Source organism: Eufriesea mexicana, unplaced genomic scaffold (assembly GCF_001483705.2).
Source record: "Eufriesea mexicana isolate 0111107269 unplaced genomic scaffold, ASM148370v2 scaffold265, whole genome shotgun sequence".
Lineage (NCBI taxonomy): Eukaryota > Metazoa > Arthropoda > Insecta > Hymenoptera > Apidae > Eufriesea > Eufriesea mexicana.
Genome location: NW_016908444.1, coordinates 1,227,008 through 1,250,819, shown reverse-complemented (window position 1 = coordinate 1,250,819; position 23,812 = coordinate 1,227,008). Strand labels below are relative to the sequence as shown.

At 53.1% G+C, this 23,812-nt stretch overlaps 1 protein-coding gene across 1 annotated transcript in view; it reads left to right on the top strand.

Moving 5' to 3' along the window:
* mthl1 (adhesion G-protein coupled receptor methuselah-like 1) overlaps positions 1 to 23,812 on the top strand; it is a 146,409-nt gene that overhangs the window by 7,131 nt on the left and 115,466 nt on the right. Inside the window, exon 5 of the mRNA XM_017911509.1 lies at positions 896 to 1,131. Within this exon, the coding sequence (XP_017766998.1) occupies positions 896 to 1,131 (236 nt within the window). The remainder of the gene's footprint in view (positions 1 to 895; positions 1,132 to 23,812) is intronic.

The window sequence follows — 23,812 nt, the reverse complement described above, 5'->3', positions numbered from 1 at the left end:
TCGCGAGCCGCGTTGAAAATTCTCCGCGATGGAATTGCGATAGAATCGGGACGAATGACTCGTACTACTATGGAAAATATGGAAGGTAAAAAGGGAACGATTTATTTAGAAAACTTTCAAACCGATCGGTATGAGCTGGCAACAAAGTACCGCGATCGGGAACCGCGTTGACGATTCTCCGCGATGGAATTGCGATAGAATCGGAACGAATGATGTGTACTACTATAGAAAATGTGGGATAGTAAAAAGGGAACGATTTGCTTGGAAAACTTTGAAACCGATCGGTATGGGCTGGCAACAAAGTACCGCGATCGCGAACCGCGTTGACGATTCTCCGCGATGGAATTGCGATAGAATCGGGACGAATGACTCGTACTACTATAGAAAATATGGAAGGTAAAAAGGGAACGATTTATTTAGAAAACTTTCAAACCGATCGGTATGAGCTGGCAAGAAAGTACCGCGATCGGGAACCGCGTTGACGATTCTCCGCGATGGAATTGCGATAGAATCGGATCGAATGATGTGTACTACTATAGAAAATGTGAATAGTAAAAAGGGAACGATTTATTTAGAAAACTTTCAAACCGATCGGTATGAGCTGGCAACAAAGTACCGCGATCGCGAACCGCGTTGACGATTCTCCGCGATGGAATTGCGATAGAATCGGGACGAATGACTCGTACTACTATAGAAAATATGGAAGGTAAAAAGGGAACGATTTATTTAGAAAACTTTCAAACCGATCGGTATGAGCTGGCAAGAAAGTACCGCGATCGGGAACCGCGTTGACGATTCTCCGCGATGGAATTGCGATAGAATCGCGACGAATGACTCGTCCTACTATAAAAAATATGGAAAGTAAAAGGAAACGATTTGTTTGGAAAACTTTCAGACCGATAATGCAGGCGGCCGACATCAGGTTCACCTTGTACCCCGTGGGCTTCATCATTAGCGCGGTGTTCCTGGCAGCGACGCTGGCCGCCGGTTGGCTGCTGCCAGCCTCTCATCACGTTCTGCACTGGCGTTGCCAGACTCATCATGTCACCTGCCTGATGCTCGGCGATCTTCTCATGGCCATCATTCAGCTCGCCGGAGACTCCCTGCACGGCGGAAGCTGCAAGGCGATCGGTGAGTCATCTACTTTTATCGCTCTTTTCTCCGCGTTAGCGCTACTCTCCGTCTCTACCGACCCCGTATCCTCGCGTTCCCCCGTGGGACCGCGTGGCCTAATCAGCGAGATTAAATCGAAACGATTCCCGGGATCACGAGGGCAACGGCTCGCGAAATTGTGCGCGATCGTGACGCGTATATCGAATCGGTAGGACGAAGATTAGACGAGAATTAGACGGGAATTAGAGGAGAATTAGAGGAGAATTAGGGGGAATTGCAACGTGTTTCGTTGCGTTCAGGTATGACCGCGATCCTGGAGATTCTCGCGGGAACAAAGACCTCCGGGCTACCGTCGTTAATCACGCGAAGACCGATCATGCGGAACGCGTGATTTCTCGCGAAATTAATCAACGATCAACCGATGGAATCGACGTTACGAGCGGAACGCGTACCGCGGTGCGTTTTGATCTGCCTGCGTAGCGAATTTTTGCCCGTTCGCGGGGAACAATCGCGCGCCTGGAGGTGCACTCGCAACGCGCGCCAGCTATGCGAGCAAATATACACCGATGGAATTCGAATCGGCCGGGGCGAAGCTTTATTTGCCGTGCCATCCCTCCAACTCCGGGCTAATTATTCGGATAATCGTACTAATCCCTCGGCAAAGCTTCGCTTCTCCGCGCTCGTTTCGATCGCGAGAATCGATTACAACGCGCACCTGCGAGCCGGTGCCGGCGACCGGATGGCTCGGCCAACTCGCCGACCGATCTCCTCTCTGTCCACGGCTAACAGCGACTCTCATTTGCATCTCCGCTCGTTTCCGGCATTATCGCTTTGTAGTCGGCCTTTTTCGCGTATCCCCGTCCCCTAGCCGAGGCCAGATTTAACCCGACCCATTCCGCGGGGTAATTATGTTGCGCCGGGGAAACCGGCAATTTGCATGGAGCGTATTTCTTTCCGCGTGTATCGCGCGATCCCTTTGCACGCCGGATCCACCAAGTCTCGCGGCTATTTCCGTTCCCCAGGCACCGCTAAATTTCCACCAGGATCGCCTGTCCGCTTGACAGACCGCCTCGATTGCGGCCTTTTCGTCCTTTCACCTGATGCTCCTCTCGCTTTTTCTCCGACCTCCACCGGACGCCGCGTTTTCTCCGCTTTCCAACCGGCCGTATATTTCTTCCCGTATGAAACACCGCCGTGGAAAGGCCTCTTTTCTTCTTCGCTGGGACACGGCGTCCGTGACACGCGGAGAAAGGAGAAAGTGGGACGGCGAGTGACCCACAATCGGACTCTCCACGGGTTCCCTCTTTTTCTTCCTTTTCCTTGCTTTTTCTTCTTATTCTTCTTCTTCTTCTTCTTTTTCCTCTTCCTCTTCATCTTCCTCTTCCACCCCTTCTTTCTTTCTCCTACCCTCCGCGAAACTTTTCCTACCCGGAGCTCTTATCGGCCTGCTCTGGAACCTTCTACGACCAAAGTTTATTGTATTGACACAGTTCGCTGATGAATTTGTTTGGTCGGTTAGAAGTAAATGGGAGCGCGATGTCTCTTCCCAATGGTCTAAGCGGCGATGTCGATTGTTTAAGAGATTACGCTGACCAGTAGCGACGTCGTCGACGATGTCGATTTCCGGGTTCGCCAGCTTCTCCCCGGTGATAACGAAATCGATCGTTATTACGGGTCGTCTTTTGTCCGAGATACTCGTCCTCTTTTCGTTCCCGAGGTTGCGCAATCGCGCCGCGTTGTAATTCGTCCGACGTCTTACGCGTGGAGAGATAAAGCGAGCAAACAGTAGGCGCGCGTACTCAAGGAGAACGGAATTGGATGGAAAACGATCCAGCCTCGTTCGCTGTGATTACAACTGTACAAATTTTCTGGCTTCCCATCGGCGGCAGACGTGGAGGAAAATGAGGTATCGGAGACGAGCAGCGATTGAAAATTTAGCCGACTTCGCGACGGACGGCCCTGCCACGCGGATTCCATTCGACTGTACTCCCGTTTCACGGTGGCGGAAGTATTAAAATTCATGAGCGTTTTTAATTCGATTAGTTCGGTCGTCTTTCAGGAACCGGCTACGGCGGCGGCAACAGTAGCCGGTTAAAAATTCAACTCGATTATGTTCGCCCGGTGAAATCTAGTTTCCCCGAACCGTTAACTTCTTCTCCCTCAGGTCTGCCGGTGGTTCGCGACCAGAATAATTCGCGGTCGGAAATTCGCCCGGTTCTGAAATCGCGTACAGCGGTCGCGATTCCGCTTCGCGATAGAAGCCTCTGGTCGTACGGATGAGCAGAGTTGGAGATCGGTGGAGGAACGAGTCGGTTGGAACGCGTGCACGGTGCCGATCGCGTGTCTCTCCAGTCGGCTAAAAGTCGCGATTTATTTTTCCTCTCGGCTCGAGTTCCCGGAAGCTCGCTTCCCCGTTCGTCGCTACCTGTTTGCTCGCTGAAATTCCACAACGGCTGCTCGTTTTACGCCGTCCGTCGCCGATACGATATTTACGTAACGCGAACCTTGAAGGATGGTCGATCGGTAAAAATGGATTTTTACTCGTCGCCGGGGAGTCGCGTCCATCCAGGTACGCGCGGTTTCCTGGCGCGACCGCGCTCGAGTTCCAACGCGTGCGGGCAACGAGCCGGGTTCTCCGGTTACGAGGCGTGCACGCGGCAGAATTCAACGCTACCGTGACGCGACTCCGATCGGCCGAGGAATTTCATCGCGTCGCTAACGGTAACGAGCAGTCAGTGTCATCCTTCTTCTCGCTGTCCTCGGACTCTCGAGGCGTCGTCGGAAAACGCCGACGCGACGCTTATTGTTCCCAGAAGCGGTTCGTTACGTATCGGTGGCCTTGTCGCGAGCTTAGTGGCATCGAGTAACGGGTTAAACGCTCATTGCCGCAATTACCAGAGTTTTTCACCGTTTTAGACGACGGTCCGTCGTTGCGGGTATGCGGCCAGGCCGATTACACGCGCGGGTTATGCCGTTTTTTCATAGAGGTTGCCACGCGATTTACGAGCCCGTGGCGCAACACGCGCGTACGCTCTGACGCACGCGCGTTGCGTGCAAGGTACGCGTTGCTCGGACCTCCGATCCTGTTAGGTGAAAATAGAAGGCATCGGGTGGAACTGGTTGGTCGTGAGTATCGCTCGCAGTCACCGAGCTTTCTAGAAGTTGCTCGTTTCTTTCCTCTTAACTTGGAATTCGAGATCGGCCGAGTCCGAGCTGCCGGAATTCGCATTTTAGAAATCTCTCCCAGACACTTGTCTCTGTCTTTTTGTAAAGTCATTCTCGGTCGTTTCGTTCCAGGAATTTCGTTTGCATCACTGCCGGAAGCGTCCGCGAAATTTTTGCGAAACTCGTCGTTTGCTAACAAAGACGTTCGCGATTGACTTTGCGCGCGTACTTCATCCTCGATTGTGTCCAACGAAGACTTGCATTCGGTTGGAACACCCGGTACACGAGGGAATGCCTTCATCTCGTAACGCTTTAATCGCGCTCGGCCGCAAGTACCCGCGTTCCCGTGGCACGACTCTCTTCGCCGCGGCTCGCAGCTCGATTCGCTTTTAATTACTTTCGACCTTGCAAATATCTGTCGTGTCTGGGGCCGGATGACTTCATGGAAACTCTCTTCTTCCGGCGCGCTGCGTTCAGGCGTGACTCGACCTTCACCGACTATCCACGCGACGCGTTGTCCCGGCTCCTTTCTAATCGATTACCTCGCCCCGATATCCACGGAGCGATCGTCAGTTGCGTGTCATCCGCGTCGTCGTCGTCATCGTCGTCTTCGTTTCGCAACGGCCGGGAAAATTGCGCGGCACTGCGTCATCCTCCCTTCTGCCTAGAGCCATCGCGAGCCACTCCGCGTTTCCCATGGTACCGTATTTCCTAAGAAAACACCGTGACCCGACATCGTTTCGCCGTGACTTTGGCCGAGACTTCCACGGCCTACGGACGCCCTTTTACGGGACACGCTCTCTCGTCGATGGCTTATTCCGAAACCGGAGGAGATCGAGAGCACCGGTTGCCATTCCTGTCTTCCGATTAGTTCCATATTTCGTCCAGCTGCTCGGCCTCCTCCCCGAGTTCCTGGAAAATAGCGTATTCCTCACCTCGAGGACGACCTGTCTCGACGAACGTTGAACACGCACGTTGCTAGAATTTATTTTCGTCCTACCGAATCGGTCTCTCCTCCGCTCACCTTTGCGCCATGCACACGGATATCAAAAGTTTGCTCGTTTGGCCCTAGCCCAGCTGCTAACTCAAAGCACAGTCATCAGCGAGAGGATTCTCTCGGTCCACGATGGACCGTGGAGCGTCGAAAAACGTACAGACGCCTTGGTCCTCTTTTTTTCCGAGCGACTCGTCTGTCGGGAAGACGCGGATCCATAATCTCTGTTCGTACGAGGAAAGAAAGTCACCCTTGCCGTGACGCCGGAGATATCCCCGGAATTAATGACGATAAAAACCACGCTTCCCCGACGAAAAGTCACGGATTTTTGTCCCCTACCCCGTCCTCCATATTTGTTCTGCAGTTCGCTTCCAGCCGGTTCGATTTTTCACGGGACACCGGGTATTTATACGTTCCAGATGACGACTTCTCGAAAACTCTTTTTACGCCTCTGTTTTCGTTCTTCCGAGAACCTTGGTCTCTTTACTCGGAAAAAATCCTGTTCGTGCGATACAATTTATTACACGGACTCGTGGCCCCCCTTTTTCACTATTTTTTCCGTATCGTAAGTTCCACGGAGGCTTACGCAACTAGTAATCGAATGAAAGAAGCGAACAGAAATCTCTCGAGTGGCCGATACGAAAAGGTACATCAAGCGTGATCCTCGTCTTCGTCGTAATTTCGATAAGTCGATCGCTGTGTGGACGTATTGTGCCATTCCGACCATTCGTCCACAAGGAACCTTTTTGTATCGCGATGGAACCGGTTGACCAAAACTCGTAATCATTCGGACAGAGCTCTCGACATGGTTCCCGGGTAATAATTTCGACTCCCTCGATGAGGATTTATCGCGGGGATAGGCGATAAAACACGGGTGAATCCGAGTTTAGCTCCGAGAGGAACGTCGAAGCGTACCGTTTCGTTTATTTTCGTGCGGCGTGATCGGTGTTAATTAAAAGATTAGATACACGGGGAATGCGGCGACACTTGGCGTAGCGCCGGTTATCGTAGGTCGCTTTCTTTCGACGTCAAGTTGCTTTCCCCGCGGGCTGATTAATGGCTCGGCTAATTAGGCTAAAATAGCGCGACACGAGCGAACGCGACGGATTTCGTGTCCGTGACGACAACGCTCTTTTTCATCGGAACGTGCCTTGGCTAGCCTGTACAACCTTATCGTCGCTTGTTCCCGCTCCCTGTGGGGCAGCAGCGCAGGGAAACCCTTTCCGTGTTCGCTTGTCTCGAACACTGGTTACGTTTCAATGTCGCCGGGGAGAGATAATCCGAGTAATTGTTTCGCCGCAGATTTATAGGGCAAGACGCGCGAGGCTCGGCGCCAATGGGAACAGGGTGGTCGATTATTAGCGTAACGAGAAAGCGATACCATCTAGTCTATGGTTAAAACGCGACGAGTGAGCTAAGAGTTATTCTCGAAGGGGAAAACAACCCCCTTTGATCCCATCGCGTAGGAGTGGCGACTTCGATTTTTAAATTGCCCCGCATTCGAGTTCTCCGTGATTCGAGGAGCAAAGGAACGGGCTATCCGTCTCTGGGCCGGAAATTACACAGTCCTTAAGAAGTTGGGAAACTCGGTTGTTCCGATTGCCCGAGAAACTTTCTTCCCCGTGAACGCCGCTTTCTTCGCCGCGACGCCGGCGAAACGCGAACTTTCGACTCGCTGGTTTTAATACAGTTTTTACGAGACTCTGTAAAATTGTCACGGTTTCGCGGTTTTATTATCTATCGGGTACGCGTCGCACGCTCCGCCGGGCCGCGGACAGCCGCGAAAGCGAGACGATGGATGTCGCGAATCTCCGGAGGATCCAGACGCGGAGGAGGAGGCAGCGATTGTACAAAGCCCTTGCGATTTTTATCCCACGCCAGACGGGGTGAATACGGATCGGTATCTTTAAGCGATCGTGCGGACACCGTAAAGTTAGCAACTTTGGCTGAGTTACTACGATGAAAGGAGGGTTGGATTCGACGACTTTAAGGGAGGGAAGAAATAACGTTAAGGGGGTATAACGCAAAGGAATAGTAGTCAATGGAAACGGTGGAAAAATTGTATAGATCGTTATTAAATAGACGAACGATAGAATTAGCCTGTATAGGACCACGCAGGTCACAAGACGTCTCCAGAAAACGAGAGAGAAAAAACAAAACGCAGGGGAAGGAATCGTCCCCATATCGCTAGGATGTAGACTTCGCTGTAGTATTTAGTTTTTACTGCAACAAATAAGAATATTTCTTTACGTCATCGGCCATCATCGTAATCTCTATGGGGAGATCTAGTTTCGATACGAACGCGGTATCGTGGATGATATTCGATCCCAAAATCGAAATTCTTTTTAAATTCGGGAATTTATTTCCACGTCGAATCAAGTAAATCTCTGGAGGTGACAAGTGCGTTGGTCGAATTGCACGGATTGTTCCTACGACTGAAACAGCGGAGAAGATTGGTTTCTGAGAAAAATGACACCGCGAAAAATTTCGTTAAGAGAACTGCAGCCCCGAAAACTAGACCGTAAACATTTACCATCTTTGTTTATTACGTAGTTTCGTTAGCTCGCTGTGAATTCCACTTATCCAATTAGCCATTCGCCGTGGAACTCGGCTGCTCCGCAGAAGGAGTACCGTGGAGCACAATGATAGCTCGGGGTCATAAAGCCTGGATGCATCGGTGAAAAGCTCACGGGCAAGGATTTCCTCGAAAGCCCGACGGTTTCGCGCGCACTTTTATCTGGCAGCAAATCGCGGTGTGCCATTTTTATGTTTGCAGCCCGACGGAGGGTGGAGAAGGGTGATTAAAGAGCGCCACGGCGCTCTCGCAAGAAACAAGCCCGCGAGCAAAAAAGGAGCGAATCGTATGTCATACGTGGGCGGGGTGCGAGAATCACGCGGAGGGTGGCGCAATTGGAAACACATGGGCGCGCTGGCGTTTCCTTTTTTCCCCGTTTTCCCCCCTTTTTTCTTCCCTCCTTTCTTTCCCCGTCCACCGTTACGCGCCCGTTCCACCGACGGAACCGAGATCTCGCCAAACGTCGAGTCTAAACGCCTCGAATTTCAGTTCGCCGAAAAATATTTCTCCGCCACGTTGGCCCTCGTCGTTGGAAATTTCCAACCCGGTATATCCTCGAAATTTTTTAATTCCCGATAGTTTATCGCTACACGGACCCCGATCTTTTAATTCGTCGTTTCAATTCGTCAGAAATTGTACTCGGAACCGCGCGGAATCATTTTTACCCCCACTATGGCATCGCGAATATTCCGCCAAGGTTTGGTAACACCTGGGAAACGGGAAAAACGAACAAACGGGAGGAATGGCGGATCGTAAAAATCACGACAACCGCGTTAAACGAGTTACAACGCCGTCGACTCGACGAGTTTCGATCCGGTCGAGACGTCTCGTCCAGCTTCCGCCGACGATCCGGAAGAATCGACGGTGAACGATGGTCGCCGGTGGTGCACGGTCGACTCGATCTCCGGAAGTAGGGTTGAATATTCCCCGATGTCGTGGCCTTTCCGCCGAACAAGACACCGCGATTGTCTGGCACGGATGGTCGCGCGATGCCTCTTTGGACTGCGAACGTCGGCGGCTGGGACACGACGATTGGCAAATAATTGACCAATTTAAGGTTACGTGACTGGAACGTGTCTCGTCGAGGCGAGACGAAGCGACGAAGCAGGGGAAAAAGTCGAGGGGAAAGAGGCCTCTGGTGGTGGTCCCATGGCGCCATCTACTCTCTCTCTTCCGCTTTCGCTTCGTCGACCCTCGCGCACTCTTCTCCCCTTTTTTCTGGCTCCTCGATTCGGCTTCGCCCGGCCGATCCTTGTCGACAAGCAGATTACGATTCTCTCGCACTGCAAATATGATCGATAGCTTTCGTTTCGACCACCGCAAAAGGGGTGCGAGCCGGAGGCGTTCGAGTCGCGCCTCGGGGATGAAATCGGAAATGGTCGCGATCGAAGTAGTAACGCTTCGCGTTGCACGCGGGTAGGACTGTTCGCTTCTTATTCGTCGAAAGTATCGACGAAAGTGATCTTGACGGACGAGTTCGGGATCCGGAAACGGCGAGTAATGCAAAAGAGGGCCAGGGCAGAGAGTAAACGGGGAAGTAGGATGAAAAAGTGTACGAGGATAGTCGAAATGAAACGAAAGTCCCACCGCACAGAGAGTTCCCGATCGGCTCCATAGGGGTGCTATTCGACGCACACGCCACACGGTCCCTTTGAAAACGCGGAAATGTAAAATCGAGCAAAGGGAAAACGGGAGGCTATGGCTGAAAATGCCCGGTAACGCGAAACACGGTCGAATTAATATAACAGATGTAGCTCGGAAACGGCGCGGAACGGTTTTCAGACAGATCGTCTCCCGGCATCGGTCCGAGGGCGCGCTGTAAACATGATAGATGAAGCTCGTTCATTTGCTCGTAAGGACTGAAAAATATGTTACGCGGCCGCCTACAGCCTGGCCGGGATCTCGATATGAAAAATTGGTCGGGCTTCCATCGGCATGGAAATTTCATCTGTGACGGGGCCGGTGATCATAAATCTGGGTAAACAGCGTGCAGACTCGAAGGAATTTTTTTGTTCCCTCTCCTCCGGCGTGTTCCGATGCACCGCGAGAGGGTGAAACTTCGAACCGCGCTCGTCCACGTCCAAAGAGCAAAATACGACCCCCTCCTTCCCGCTTTTTTCCTTTTCTCGCCCCGCGCCGCCTTTCTTTTTCTCTCGGCGAGCTTTCGTTTGCGCCGGGGCCGAAGCTTTGTTCCACCGTTGCATAAAAGCGAGCCTGGAAGGCCGGAACCGTGCGAAATCCGCGATAAATAAACCGTCCTCCTATGCCAGCGATACGGTTCGCGCTCGGGACAATTTACTTTTTACGCCAGACGCGGAGAAACCGGCTCCAATCCCTCCGGAAAAAAGGGCTTTGAGATTCCTCGGGACAATTGGTCAGCGCAGGGCCCCCTCCCGGTTGCGGCCGAATCGTCCAGAGTGACGCGATAAGTCGCGATGGACATCCGCTCGAAAATCGAGTATCGAAAGGAGAATCGAGAGCAAACGGGAGCGCGGAAACGCTAAGTGTATATATTTTTCGGATACCATACTGGGTGGTTGATTAACCCTGTAACCCTATGCCGATGGAGCATATGGAGCGCGCACGCGTGGATCCTTTGAAGTAGGTTTTCGAAAGCAGGCAATTTTGCCCGGGATAATCAGGTTTCGCGGGAATATGGACGACTCGCGCGTAGGGCGGAAAATATTTTTTCTGGAAATGAGGTTTGTCAGGAGGACTTGTCCCCGAGGAGCGTACACGCGTATCCTTTGAGGGCCGGTGTTCTCGGGAAAACATTTCGCAGGGGTAATCACGGGGCTTCTCCGCGTTAATGCCGAAAAAGGCTAAAGAGCGTGCGTGGTAAAAGAATTTTAACGAGGGAAATCTCTCGAATGCGATTCGCGGAAATCAGTTTCCGAGCGACGCTCTCACGGAAAAGCGAGCATCGGTCGAGGCGGTTCTTTCCTCGATCAAGAAGATGTTACCTCGGTCCTCGAGGGAGGGGAAACTGTCGAGGGATAAAGAAATCGCTCTCTGATTACGTTTCGCTCGTCCCAAACGCATTTACACACACACACACACACACACACACGCGTACACACGTAGACGCGGGCGCGCGTAGACCCGTTGGAAATCCCAAAGAGAGAACCTTCTTATTCCTTGTCCCAGAAGGAGGTGGCTGCTGCGGTGGATCTGAAAAGTCGTGGTTGCCCTCGAACTACCCTCTTTAATGCCGCCACTTTATCGCGAGGACGGCTCTCTTTTAAAGTTTCTCGAATTTACGCCCAGTTGCCGGCGCGCGTTCACCTGACTACCTCCAGGGGTGTGCAATCCCGCGCCCCTTGCCGCGCTCCTCCCGCACCCTTTCCCGAACGATAAATACACTGCGAGACTGGTCGATGATTTAGCGAAAGACATCGGGAAAAATATCTCGCTGTAGATCGCGGCTTGCAAGAGCTTTCCGCGGTACGTTAACGCGGAAGAAAAATAAATAACGCCGTGATTTCGCGGAAAGCTTGGGCAATCAGTTTCCTCGTGGAGCGTCTACAGCCCAGGGGAGAGAATCCCGCTGGAGAAGTAACCACCAGTCGACGGGTCTGGAGAGAGACACGACCGCAACCCCCCCGTTGGCCCGGGGTTGGCCGCTGGAAAGAATTATTTCCGTCGGTTCCAACGGCTCCTAATCTCGTTACTAGATGAAAAGGAAGCTTCTTCTATTCGCGACGAGCGTGCATGTGCCGACGAGATCGGGCGTGCCTCTTTTCCACCAGTCGGATGACGAGCCGACGATATTCACCCCGACGAGAGTCGCTCCGCGGGGATGAGAGTCTCCGAGAAAATGCAGTTACACGCCCTATTCCACACGGTTTACCCCTAGACGCACCCTCTCGCGGGTGTACGTGCCGCGACATGCGTCGCTGCTCGATGACAATTATTTTATTCGCCGAAGCCGTCTCGTCGCAAGACGCTCTTTATCTCGCCGAGTAATTTCGTTATTCGTTATTCGTTGGATGAACGCGATTGGTCCCAGCGATGGGAAGAAACGACGTATCTCCCAAACTTTCGTTACTCTCTCGATTCGTTGGTTCCAGCTGTGTTTTTCCGATCGCACGGTTAGCTTCGCCGCGGAAATCTTTGCTCGTCGACGGAGCGGAGGAAGACCAATGCTCTCTTGGTCCGCACGAAGCGCAACAAGGGAGTGGAAGGAACAATTGGCCGGAGGTGGGGTAAAAACACGGAGCGCAAATTGAAAGCAACGGGACGGGAGGAGTAGCGAAAACGAGAATGGATGTCCTCTTTCGATTGCCCGGCTCGTTTCTGAGCGACGCCGGCGTCGCGACGCTGCATCGACTCGTTGTTTTACCGTCGCCTTCTGCGAAGCTCGGCGGCGAGACCGTTTCCTTCCGGAAAATGGACGCGGTCCAACCGGCCAGACTACTCGCGTCGCCTGCACCGTTTCCGCCATATTCGCGGCTCGAGGAGTCGCCAAAACGACGAGCGCGAAGAACTCTGGCTTTTCCGCTCCAACTCGCCGCGACTTAATGCTCGATCGGTCTCCCGAACAGGCAAAGTACCGATTCCCCGTAAAACTGTTCCACGTCCGAGACATTTTACTACCCCGAACTTCCTCTTCGATCGAGATCTCGCTTTCTTCCTGCGTTCTAAATTATGCCACCCTGGAGACCCAGTCGCGGGGTGAAATTATCGCGATTTACGATATCGTCAACGTCGAGCCGCGTTTCCAAGTCACCGAAATTTCGTTTAACCCTTAAAGTGCGGACGACTCTCTCTGTCGAAGCTCTTCACGGGGACTGTGTCTGTTCAGCGCTCACGATCGCTGTGGACGGAATACTTTTCGCTCTTGCGAACTCCGTTGATATTAAATGTTCAAGGCGCAACTAACAAGTTGTTTTTGTAATTCTTTTGCAGCAGGTTAAATAATAAAAGAACGTTATTTTCAAGCATCAATTATTTATTAGAATCAATAAAATTTACAATATAACTTAACATCAAAGTAAGGAAAAAAGTAAACAAAAATTAATAGTTTATTTGTGTATGATAAATTCTTTTATATTGTTAATATTGCTATACGTATACAATATCGTTAATACGTCACTAGTGGTACTCGGAACAGATATACGAAAGAATAAACCCGTTCTCGCGTCTATTATTTGTTCCATCATTTGTCTTTCTTTACTGCCGTTGCTAAGAAACGCACGTATATTTGTCTCGCATAAAGTTACATGTAATTCTATTGCATGGAAGACCGAAAAAATTGAACAACGCATATATGCGTCCATCGTCCTTGCTGGTGACTTTCGCCGGACGCATATACGCGTCCATAGCGCTGTAAGGGTTAACGCTAGGGCAGTCGGTTCCTGGAAAAGGACTATCCAAAGCTGTGCGTTCCCGTCGCGCAAGCTATCATAGCTCGTGGAGTTTCGGGGCAAGACAATACACGGGGAGCAGCAGCATCGTGGAAACGTTTCGTCTCTCGTTTCGTCCGCGTTCTTCCGCCAGTTTTTCCCACTCGGCAGGCCTACATTCATCCGGCCGTAGCTCGCGGCGCGTCTTCTTTGTCCGCCGACCCACTGTTTCAAATCCCGAATCTGCCTGTTTTTTCGACGGACGTGAAAGCCCGACGAGTAGCGGAAAGCCGGATGTAACTCGTTCCACGTCGAGATTTCCGCGTGTCTTGTCAATTTTTTAACATCCTCTTCGGCAACCAGAACTAACCGTAAGCCGCGTTCTTCCCTCTCCCCGGTATTCCCGCGAATCTGCATCGCGGCGTTTGTCCGATCGATGGAATCTATGTTTAGAAAATGCACGAAACGCTTATCCCCTTTCCCGGGAATGAATAATCGTTTCGCTTCCGAAAAGAGGCGGCACTCGTGATTCTCGGAACGGCGAAATTACGGTTGTTAACGCCGAGACAACGAGGACTTTTTAAGATCGCTGCCACGGTGTCTCTGTCTTCGTTGCGATAGCAATTGGCCGTGGACGGGCGTAACGATGATTATGGGAATACGGCCAACACCGGTGCATACATATATCTCTGGAGTCGCGATAATAATGATAGTAGTAATAAATTGTCGTTGGCCGCGACAGCGTCGACCATATTCATGATTATGACTATAATAAATTGGTGGACAACCGCTCGGTGGACCGATCGCTTATTATTATTAGAGCGAATATAACAGCTTCGCCGTCGATTATGGCACCCGGCCTACTCTCTCTCCCTTAAGTGAATTAACAGAGGGCAGCGTGATATCCGTAGCGAGGCCGCCATTTACATTCCGACGTCGGCTTCGCCGTGTAAAATTTAACAAATTCTCTCGAAACACTCGTCGTTCGTCAGCGTTGCCCGACTCGAGCCATCTCTCATCACCGTATTCGCGATCGATGGTAAAATCCACCCTCTCGTAAAAATTCTCACCCCCTCCCGTCACCTGCTTTCCCAAACGGGTCGAGCGATCGCGTGTTTCGCTGTACGCGACGAAGACGCGTCAGCGTTGGCGAAATTAGCGGAAACGGAGTCAGTGGCGGGATTTGGTGGCAGCCGCGCACCCCATAGCCCGATGAAATATTTTTCAGCGTGGCGCGGCGCGCGTCCGATTAAATTCGCGCGACCGCGTCGCGCAATAATTCACGGGGTCCGCGCACCGTCGGAGCCTTTCCTCGTTTTTCCGTTCCCCCTTTTTGGCAACGTTTTTAAGGTTCCATGCGCGGCTAATAGGAAAAGATTGTGTCTCGCTAGGGTGACCGCGCGCCGCACCCCAGCCTCGTACTTCTCGCGCTCGATTTATCATCGTGACGTGTACTCTGCGCTGGATGCCGCGTCTACCCGCGCTCCCTCTTCCTCCTCTTCGGGGTGGCTTTCTCTGGATCCTCTTATTCCCCCGACCTGACTCTCCTCGGTTAACCGTCCTGCAGCCCCCAATCCCGTGAAATTAAGGCGAATCGCGAAGTTTCGTATTTCACCGATCGCTCGCTTCCTCGTATGCGATTAGGTTTCCTCGATAGCATCCAACCCCGGATAAATCCTGCGCGACCGATGGCAGAAGCCTCTTTCCGAGGGGTTCCGATCCAGATCCCCCTCCTAATCGCGGTTTTCTCGTATGTACGTACTTTTTTCCCGTGTCGCTGCGCATAGGACGTCGACGTAGCGTAATCGCGAGTGGCAAACCTAACGCACGAGGGGGAGCGTTTTATTTTCCCTGCGGCGTCGGTTCATCTTCGGCATCGGAAGGAAGAAACGCGACCAATCCGTAATAATTATCAGGGGTGGCCGAGTGGGACTGTGAAATTCGGGTTCGACGAAACGCAGCGCGTTGCGGTGGCCGTCGAACGGTCCGCGTGTTCCCCTCGAGTGGGCGGGAAATTCGAAATAAAAGGAGCGCAGAGACCGCGACCAAGCCGGCCGCCGGACCTTCGGAAATTTATTCACCGCGACCAGGCGAAGTTAACAGAGAAACGGAGAGGGGGAACCGGTCGTGGACGGTCGATGGTCTCGCGGCGCGTTGCCCTATGCGAAACACTGGCCACCGTGATCCGACTGTATTCCGTTTTAATACATATTCAGTCGGGGGCGAGAACTGGCTCGAAGATCCTCGTCTCTCTCCCTCGGGCTCCCCCGTCCCGGGTTTCTTCCCGCGGTCCCAGTAGGTTATTCTCCGCGGGATATCCGGTGAAATGGGACAGGTTTTGGAATTCAGGAGATCGATGGAAGCCAGGAATAGGTGTATGCTGTCCGTGGATAAGGAGTTACGAATAAGGAAACCGAGAGATCGGTTTACGGGTCGGATACGTTACTCGAGACCTCGGAAACGTACTCCTCGAGACAATCGAACACGAGCGCGATGGAAAACCGGTAATCGAGGAACCGCGACTCGCGCGTCCTACTCCCGCGAGCATGTACGATCAGCTCGGATAGAAATAGAAATTTTTCCGCGACCACGCGACACTCTATAACGCGAGTAGCAGACACCCTCTCGTATGGAGCAGAGAGCGAGAGAAAATCGCGAGTACCGGTGTACACGACACGCCGAGTATTTCGTCATCGAGTCCCGTCTCTCGTTACCTCGGAAGCGAAACAGTTCCTTTCAACTGCGCCGGCAGCGGCAACCTGATTTCATCGTAGCGACGAGTGGAAAGGCAAGGGAGCCGGAAAGGGAAAGTTTCTCCACGTTGGCCGAAAAATTTGCCCAAAGAGGCGCTTCTCCGGTAGACAATGTTCCACTCTCCTCTCTCTGCCACGAAACTCGTGAAAAGCCAGCCTTATTCCACGCGGAGAAGTCGCGCGCGAGCAGGTTCTCGCCGGTGAAAAGCGCCTCGAGATTTTTCTTGGCACAGGACCCTCGTGTTCCCGCTCGTTCTTCCTTTTTGCGGTGTCCGTCACTCGGCTAACTCCCGAGTTTCCTTCCTTCCTTCCTTCCTTCCTTCCTTCCTTCCTTCCTTCCTTCCTTCCTTCCTTCCTCCCTTCCTTCCTCTGCTTCTTCTTCTTCTTCTTCTTCCTCCTTACCTCGTCCTTCCAGACCGCCATGAATTTCACCCCTCGCCCCTACGACCCCTGCAACCCCTAGCAGCTACCGTTCCTCCTCTCCGGCTTTATTTACGTGTTTTCGGCCAAGTACAAGTGTCCCCGACTTAGCTTGCAAGTTTGCCGGCAGTTTGCGACGAGAATCATTGCCCTCTTGCCCGATTCCGTGGGTGTGTCTAGGCTGGCGTGTGGAAAGTAATGGAATCGCGGCGGATTTTTCTCCCGTTTCGGGCAAACAGAGGAGAATCCTGTTCACCGGATGGCAAAGAGAGAAGGAACGTTGGCTGGCAGCCTCTTTGGAGTCGCGGATTCTTTCATTCCCGGTGAGTGCTGCTTCGAGCTAGCAGCTTTTCCGCGAATTCCGAGGAACGCGGCTAGAAGTTGCTCCATTGGGATATTCTTTAGTTTAGACGCGCCACGGGGGGAGAGGTTTAGCTCGTTGGAGTGGTTTATGGGCAGCAGCTGGTTCGAGATTTAGACACTCGAGGAGGCGCGTTGCGTAAACGACACAGATCCTAATTCGAGTCCTTCGGGACAAACATCGTGTTTCTTCCGTCGCGAGAATGTTCGCGAGAGTGTATAGATAGTGGCTGGATGGAAATGACGGAATCCGTGCGTTGGAGCCCCCCGAAAGGGCAACGCCGATCTACGCAAACTCGAGAAATCTACGTGCCTGTCCGGAACAATGTCCTAAAGGGAAACCGAATGATCGAGGGGTCGTTTCGAGCCGTGGAGTTCAGTGGAGCATAGTAATTAAAATTGATGCGCAACACGTCGGGCAGAGAGAACGAGAGAGAGAGAGAGAGAGAGAGGGGTGCATGAAATATGGAAAAGGATGGGTCGCGAGCCGCCAAATTTCGAGTCGGGACACGGGCCAAAGGTGGAAATCGCGCGACGGCCTCGAGGAAATTGAAAGCCATAAAACATAATGGTGAGCGACATTCGGAGGGATTTACGGGCATCGCCATTTCCCATGACCACCTCATTATTTCTCAGTCGTGTCATTTCGCATTCGCGGGACTAGCTACGTGCCTGGAATGCCTCGGACGCTGTCGACGACGCACGATCACCTCGTCCAAGAGGCGGAGGACTCGACGCCAGGTGTTGCTGGCCCACCATAGATCCATGGCTACCTATAGTGCCATATGGTCACGCTCAGTGCCGTATCGATGCCACCGGAATCCCGATGTTCAACGCCGCGGACGCGCGTTTCCTTTCGTTTTCGCTCCAGCCTCGATACAATGGCAGTTGAATCGGCTTCGATCGTGATTTATCGCCAGAGTTACATACCGCGTGTTCCAATTAACCTCCATTCACCTTATTCGCCGTATAAATTAATACGACAGCCCCCTCCGCGATAGCTAGACGATAGCGGTAAAACAAACGTCCACCCCGATCTCCCCGGAGTAAGCATCGCCTCCGCAGCGCAACGCCGCCATTACGGATCCCCGTGCGGAATCGCGATTCTTGCACCGTCCAGCGACGCGTATCCCGTGCTCATTTGCATCGAGCCTCACCGGACGAGTCGTCGTCGTCGTCGTCTTCGTTGTTGTCGTCTTCGTCGGTGCAGCGCCATTGTTTTCCTCGATCGATCGATCAGGTGGATACGCCGCAGAAGGAGCGCGCGCGTACTTTGAAAAGGAACGCGGTAAGACGCGTATTTACGAGCGGATTCGGCGCGTAATGGCTGCTCGCTTGCTCGCTCGCGCCGCAAATCCGTGAAACGCGAAAACAGAGGCTTTCGCCCCGGTGGTCAAAGGAGGCTGGGACCAACTGCAAGTTGGAGAAGTAGGGAATAAAGGCGCGACCTTCTACGCGCGGGAGGTTAATCGCCGTGGCGAAAGTACACGCCCGTGTGTTCCACCGATGCACTTACCGTCGATGGCGAAGAGAGCCACCTTCAGAGGACGCCGTGTATGTTCGCCTCCACGCTCAGACACTTACGCGAGCTGACCGACATACAAAGAAGCGCAGCGGTGCTCAACCGGCGCGCAGCGTCCCGAAGCGGCTGGAATGTCGCGAACGGATGGACACGCGAGTACGTGCGTGACTGAAAACTTCGTCACGGTTACGGAGCCGCTGTCGCGTTGCATTGTCGCGAGGTACAATCGGTGCCATTATATTCGTCTCGTAGCCACGAAAACAGTGGCTCTCGTATTCGACGCGGCGTTACGCCTATACGAGTATCCCTTTCAGCCTCTAATTTTCTTCTCGCCTGGTTTCTTCCCGACCGAAAATCCTTTCGTTACGTCAAATTGCCAGTCGGGATCGATTCTCCGTTGCTCGTTTCTCTCGTCGATACAAATACGTTGGATCAGATACAACGGCGTAATTTTTTCGTCGTCGTTGGTCGTAAACGACGTAGCAAATTTCCGTTGGAAAGTCGTTTATAGGATCGGAAACGACCTCTTCGGTAGCGGTGTTCCGAGAACGATCGCGTCGAGGGCTCTTCAAACGTATCGCGTTCGAGTCTTTTCGCCGGCGTTTCGCGCGGGAGCGAGCTTGAAAAAAGGGGTAAAAAGGGGGAAAAAGGGAAAAAAAAGGGGAAAAAAATGACGAACCGCACAGAATCACCCCCTCGGTCGCGTTACGGTTAGCCGATAAATTGGTGCCGCTTCTGAAGCACTTTCGAGTGGCGCGTTCCGCGAATCGCTATATAAAAACGGGCGAAATTGCGTTTGCGCGCTATTTTCGGTGGCCGATAATGCCGGAACGCGGTTTGATCGCCGAAAATGGATAGTCAGGAGGGGCCTTTCGACTGCCGTACCGTGTGTTTCTCGATCTCCGTCGGCAGAGTATTCCGGTGATGAGAAACGAGAAGAAAGCACGACGGCATAATGGCACTTTCAAGGTTAAGGAGGAAAGAGCGGGAATTTCGGATTTTCCGCCGGCGAATCCTCGCCGGACAAAGGCCGCGGGATGTGAAAGGACGCGAGGACGAAGGACGAGTGGGAAAGGGCAATCGTCGTAGAATAAATCACGAAAACGCACGGAACCCGGCGATAGAGAAGAAAAGCACGCGATAGATAGATAGATAGAGAAAGAGGGAAAAGGAAGAAGAATCTAAACAGGAAGAACGAGAAGAATTTCGCGTCGTCCCTGCGCGATAACGAGACGAATTAAATGTTGTCGCCCTGAGCGGTGAATTTTTTTAATAAATTCCACGGCACGATAAAATCGTCGGTCGTGTCCTCTCGCTCTTCTCCGGATCTCCTCGAATTCCTGCGCATAATTCCACGACGGAGCGAGGTCGACGGGTAGCGCTAGGATTGCGCGGATTCCTCGCGTAACTGGCTTCGATCGAACCGAACGAGATATTTTAATAACCGTGCTCCAATTAAACGTCTTGGCGACCGCTCCGCCAGCGTAGGCGGCTTCATCGATTTCGAGTAGCGCACGGTGATTGCTTATCCTGTTCCGATCCTCGCGGAGCACCGATTTAAACGCTCGCTCCGCGGACATTTTTATCGAGGAGCTTCCATCTTATCTTACTCGAGCGCCGTAACGAGGAGCGCGACGACGGAGTCGGTATAAACGGCGAAGATTTACAGTGGGAAACGGAAATAGGTGGACGGGATGACTCGCGGTTCGATTCGCGCGAGTGCCAATACGCGGCTGACGGAATCCGCGATTCGAACGCGAATCGCGTTCGTAATTCGACGAGCGTGGTTGCCAGCTGATTCCGAGCAGACAGAAGTTGCATCGTGGGACAGCGGTTACGCTCGATCGAAGCGTCTAAAATTATCCGGCGCGTTTAGAACGCGTTGGAAAAAGAGAAACCCGGAGGTTGTCCCGTTTGACACTGGAATAGCGCAACGCCGTCTTATCCGGATCTCGATCTGAAACGTCGTAACCTCTCGTTGCTCGTAACGCGGTTTCGTTCGATCCAGTTCAAACTGCGACCTATTTCCTCGCGGTCTAAGAATATCGCGATGACTTTGCAGTTGCACCCTCGCGAGCCATAGAGCAGAGAGAGCTGCCCGCGTATCTATCCGGCATCGCGCCATCTCTATACGCCATTACGAAACTTTGGAAGAGGAACGCCGGGGATATTTTACGAACCGAGACAAATCCTTTCGACTCGCGATCGATCCTCTCTATCCGGCAGCCGGCGAGCTCCACTCTCGGTCCAATTAAATCGGAATTGCGACGCGCGTCGCATCGAAGATCGATCGATCGTGGTGGTCGGAATCTCGCGTTCGGCGGCGTGTCTGCCGGGAATTGGCAGCGTCGTGGCGTCGTGGCGTCGTGGCGTCGTGGCGTCGCCGTTGGTTAAATCCGCGCGAGGGCATAATAGGAAGAAAGCGTAACCGCGGTGACAGTGCATTAGCGGAGGGCGAGAGGCGGCCTGCCGCTGGAAGGTTAACGGAGGCAGCGAGGCAATCGCGGTCGTTATTCAGCGGCCACGGAACGATCGCGTTACACGATCGCCGGACTAATAGCGCGAACTGGAACGCGCAACAAAGGCTGGCTCGCGAGCACGGCGAAGCAGGCAGGCAGGCAAGAGGGAACTCCGGTTCTCGATAAGTAGAGCATGAAGCAGAAGTAAGTGAGCGGGCCTGCACGCCGCGGCGTAGCCGGGGAAAATGAATCGTTGCGACTGGCAACGGACCGTGCGCACGCGAAAACAGGATCGTGGCCGCGTGCTCGTGCAGGAGCGTGCTTGTTTACCCGGCGTCGAGCCACTTCCGGCGGAAAGCGGGACAAGCAGCTGGCTGGCCGATTGTCCGCCGATTGTTTGCCGGAGGAGCAGCGTCTCGATCCAACGAGTCCTTTGCTACCGAGCCCGATTTCGCCCTTTTCCGTCGCGCAATTTCTTCGCCGGAAATTTATCGGGGCATTGTTCCTCGTCGAAAGTGGACCAGCTGGGAAACCGGGACTCCCTGTGTTTCGAGGAGATTGCGAGGGACCGAGCTTCTTCGAACCAGCGTGTACCAGCCGTGACCGGTGGTTGGAACGAAAGGAAGATTCCCGACGGGTAAACGAGACTTTGATGGATACGGACGCGAACACGGATGGAGGATATCGGAAACGGGAGCGACGATTACGCCGTCACGGAAATCCCGTGTTCCGAGCATCGCGGGCATTTCCAACGATGGGCCGATGGGCTGTTTTTCGAGCCGATGGGGACTAATGGGCGCCGGTTAACAGGGTCACGACACGCTCTCCTAACGCGCGATAAATCAGAGAAAATGGACGTGGCTCCGGAGCGAGCGTGGATCGCGTCACTGGCAGATTCGCGTCGGTTATCAGTTATTAAAGGGAGAAATTGGAGCGGGCGCGCTCGTTGGAGGAGTCGGGCTGAGATCGGGCGTTCGCGCGGATTAAAAGCCGCGGAATCGATAATGCGGCCGCGTGGCTGCGGCGTGCGCGCGCGCTCGCCGCGTCCTTTGACGCGATTTAACGTCATACGGATGCCTTTTTAATACGGGCGTCGCATGAATAAAACCTCCGGGATGGTTACACGGCCGAGCGGGGATTAAAGCCGGCAAAAAATCAAATGGACGTACTGCATATTCGCTTTGACATCGGCTGCTCGCGTACCAACGTTCTAGTTCGCTAACCCGCCGGTTTGTTGGATTAATCCGGCGCATTGGTCATCGAGTATCGATGCCAGTGCGCTCTTTCGCTTCGCGATACGGTATTCGTGCTCTTGCTCGTTCAGATTGCTCGAAAAATGCCGTCAGTTCCTCTTCTTATTCTTCCTGTTTTTCTTCCTCCTCCTCCTCCTTCTTCTTCTTCTTCTTCTTCTTCTTCTTCTTCTTCTTCTGCCCCGGCGTGGACGAACCGTTACGTTCGCTGTACGAACCGGCTCCCTGTCGTTCGATGACGGAATGCGGTCTCCTGGATGCGTTTCTTTATCCTCGAGGACGAAGCGGAGCTTGACCTGGATCTCGTATCCTTATCTTAGACCGGATAACTGTACGCCGGTAACAGACTTCGCGGTTACGGCTGACAAACTTGCGAGTCGAAGATAGAAACGGGGATGCGCGCGATTCGTAATGGACGACCGCGACGAATCAAAGTGACAAGAAAATGTTAAAGGACTCGAGACGTATTCCCACGTGCGAAGATGCAGCAAATGCACCGTGGAGGCTGCAGCGTTTGACATTTAATCTTAATGTTAATGACGGCCGCATTCTTAAATCTTCTCACACGCGAGAGATCCGCGCGAGGTCGCTCGACGAAGGATCGATCGACCGAATGACCCTGAAAATCTGGGCGAAAAAGGAGCGAGTGAAAGAATCGGCGGTGTTTGAGCGGGAGTTTCTGGTTATCGGTGAAATCAGGCTGGAAGCACGGACCGTGGCGGTCGGTCTGCTCGGCATGCGAGCATCGTCGGAGAAGCGACGAGTGAATCAGAAACCGTCGGTCCGGTTTTTTGCCCGGTCGGTTCATTGGCATTCAGCGACGCTGTCGCTCTCGAAAATTAATATCGAGTCGCGCCGATCGAGGGTTCTCCATTACTCGTGCGCCCGGTCTGCCGCCGGAGAGCCAGAAGAACCTCGAAAGGTGCTCCATCCGGCTTCTAATTGCCTCGCGTCATCCGCGAAATTTCCGGTCAAACGGAACGTTCGAACGTGCCTGCTGGATAGCAGCAGCGTCGTTAAGCGTCGCCTATCGGGCAGAAATTCGCTACGTCAACGGATGTATTTAAAATACGCGTATCTCCTTCGCATCCTCGGACCGATTGCACCGAGTTGATGTCTCGCGCGTCGCGACGACGATTCCCTTTGCCGGGCGTTCGATGAGAAAAACGATGCTCGTACAGGAGCACGATCGATACTCGCGCGATCTCGTGACGCAGGAGGAAGAGGAAACGAAAGGAAAACGTAGGAAGCGGAAGGCCGTTTGGAAGATAACGGTTAGACGGTCGGAGTTGACGCGCGATGGCCGGGTCGCATTAAAATAATAAGCAGTTGCATTAAAGTGATTACGGCGCGAAACGCGGGCGACCGCAGGAGCCGGAAGTTGAAGTGTCTCCGTTTAAAAGGATCCGCGACGGTGTTGGTGGTCGGCCTGTCGGCCGCCTCGCTTTCGTCGCCATTGTTTTTCTTCCCGTTCTTTTAACGAGCTCAACGAGCCACCGCGACGTTTTCGCGAGAGAATCAGAGGCGGAAGAGAGAGAGAGAGAGAGAGAGAGATTGAGAGAGGGGGGTAGAGAAAATTCCTGCGCAGCTCTCCACGTCCCGATGAACCAGCACAATCCGTCGTTCCTCGTTGAAATTTCTCGTCCTCTTTCTATCCAATGGCACGCCACGCTTCTCGACTACCTGCGAGGACTCGTCGTCGACCTCTTTCCTCCTCCTTTGTCCCGGTCCTGCTCCTTTCTCCACCCCGGTCCCCGAGCCGAGCTCGTGGGCTTTCACTCGGGCTTTGCCTCGACCTTACCTTTTGTGTTTTCCGGCCAAAGTTTAAGACGAGTTTAAGACCTCGGCCGGCCGTG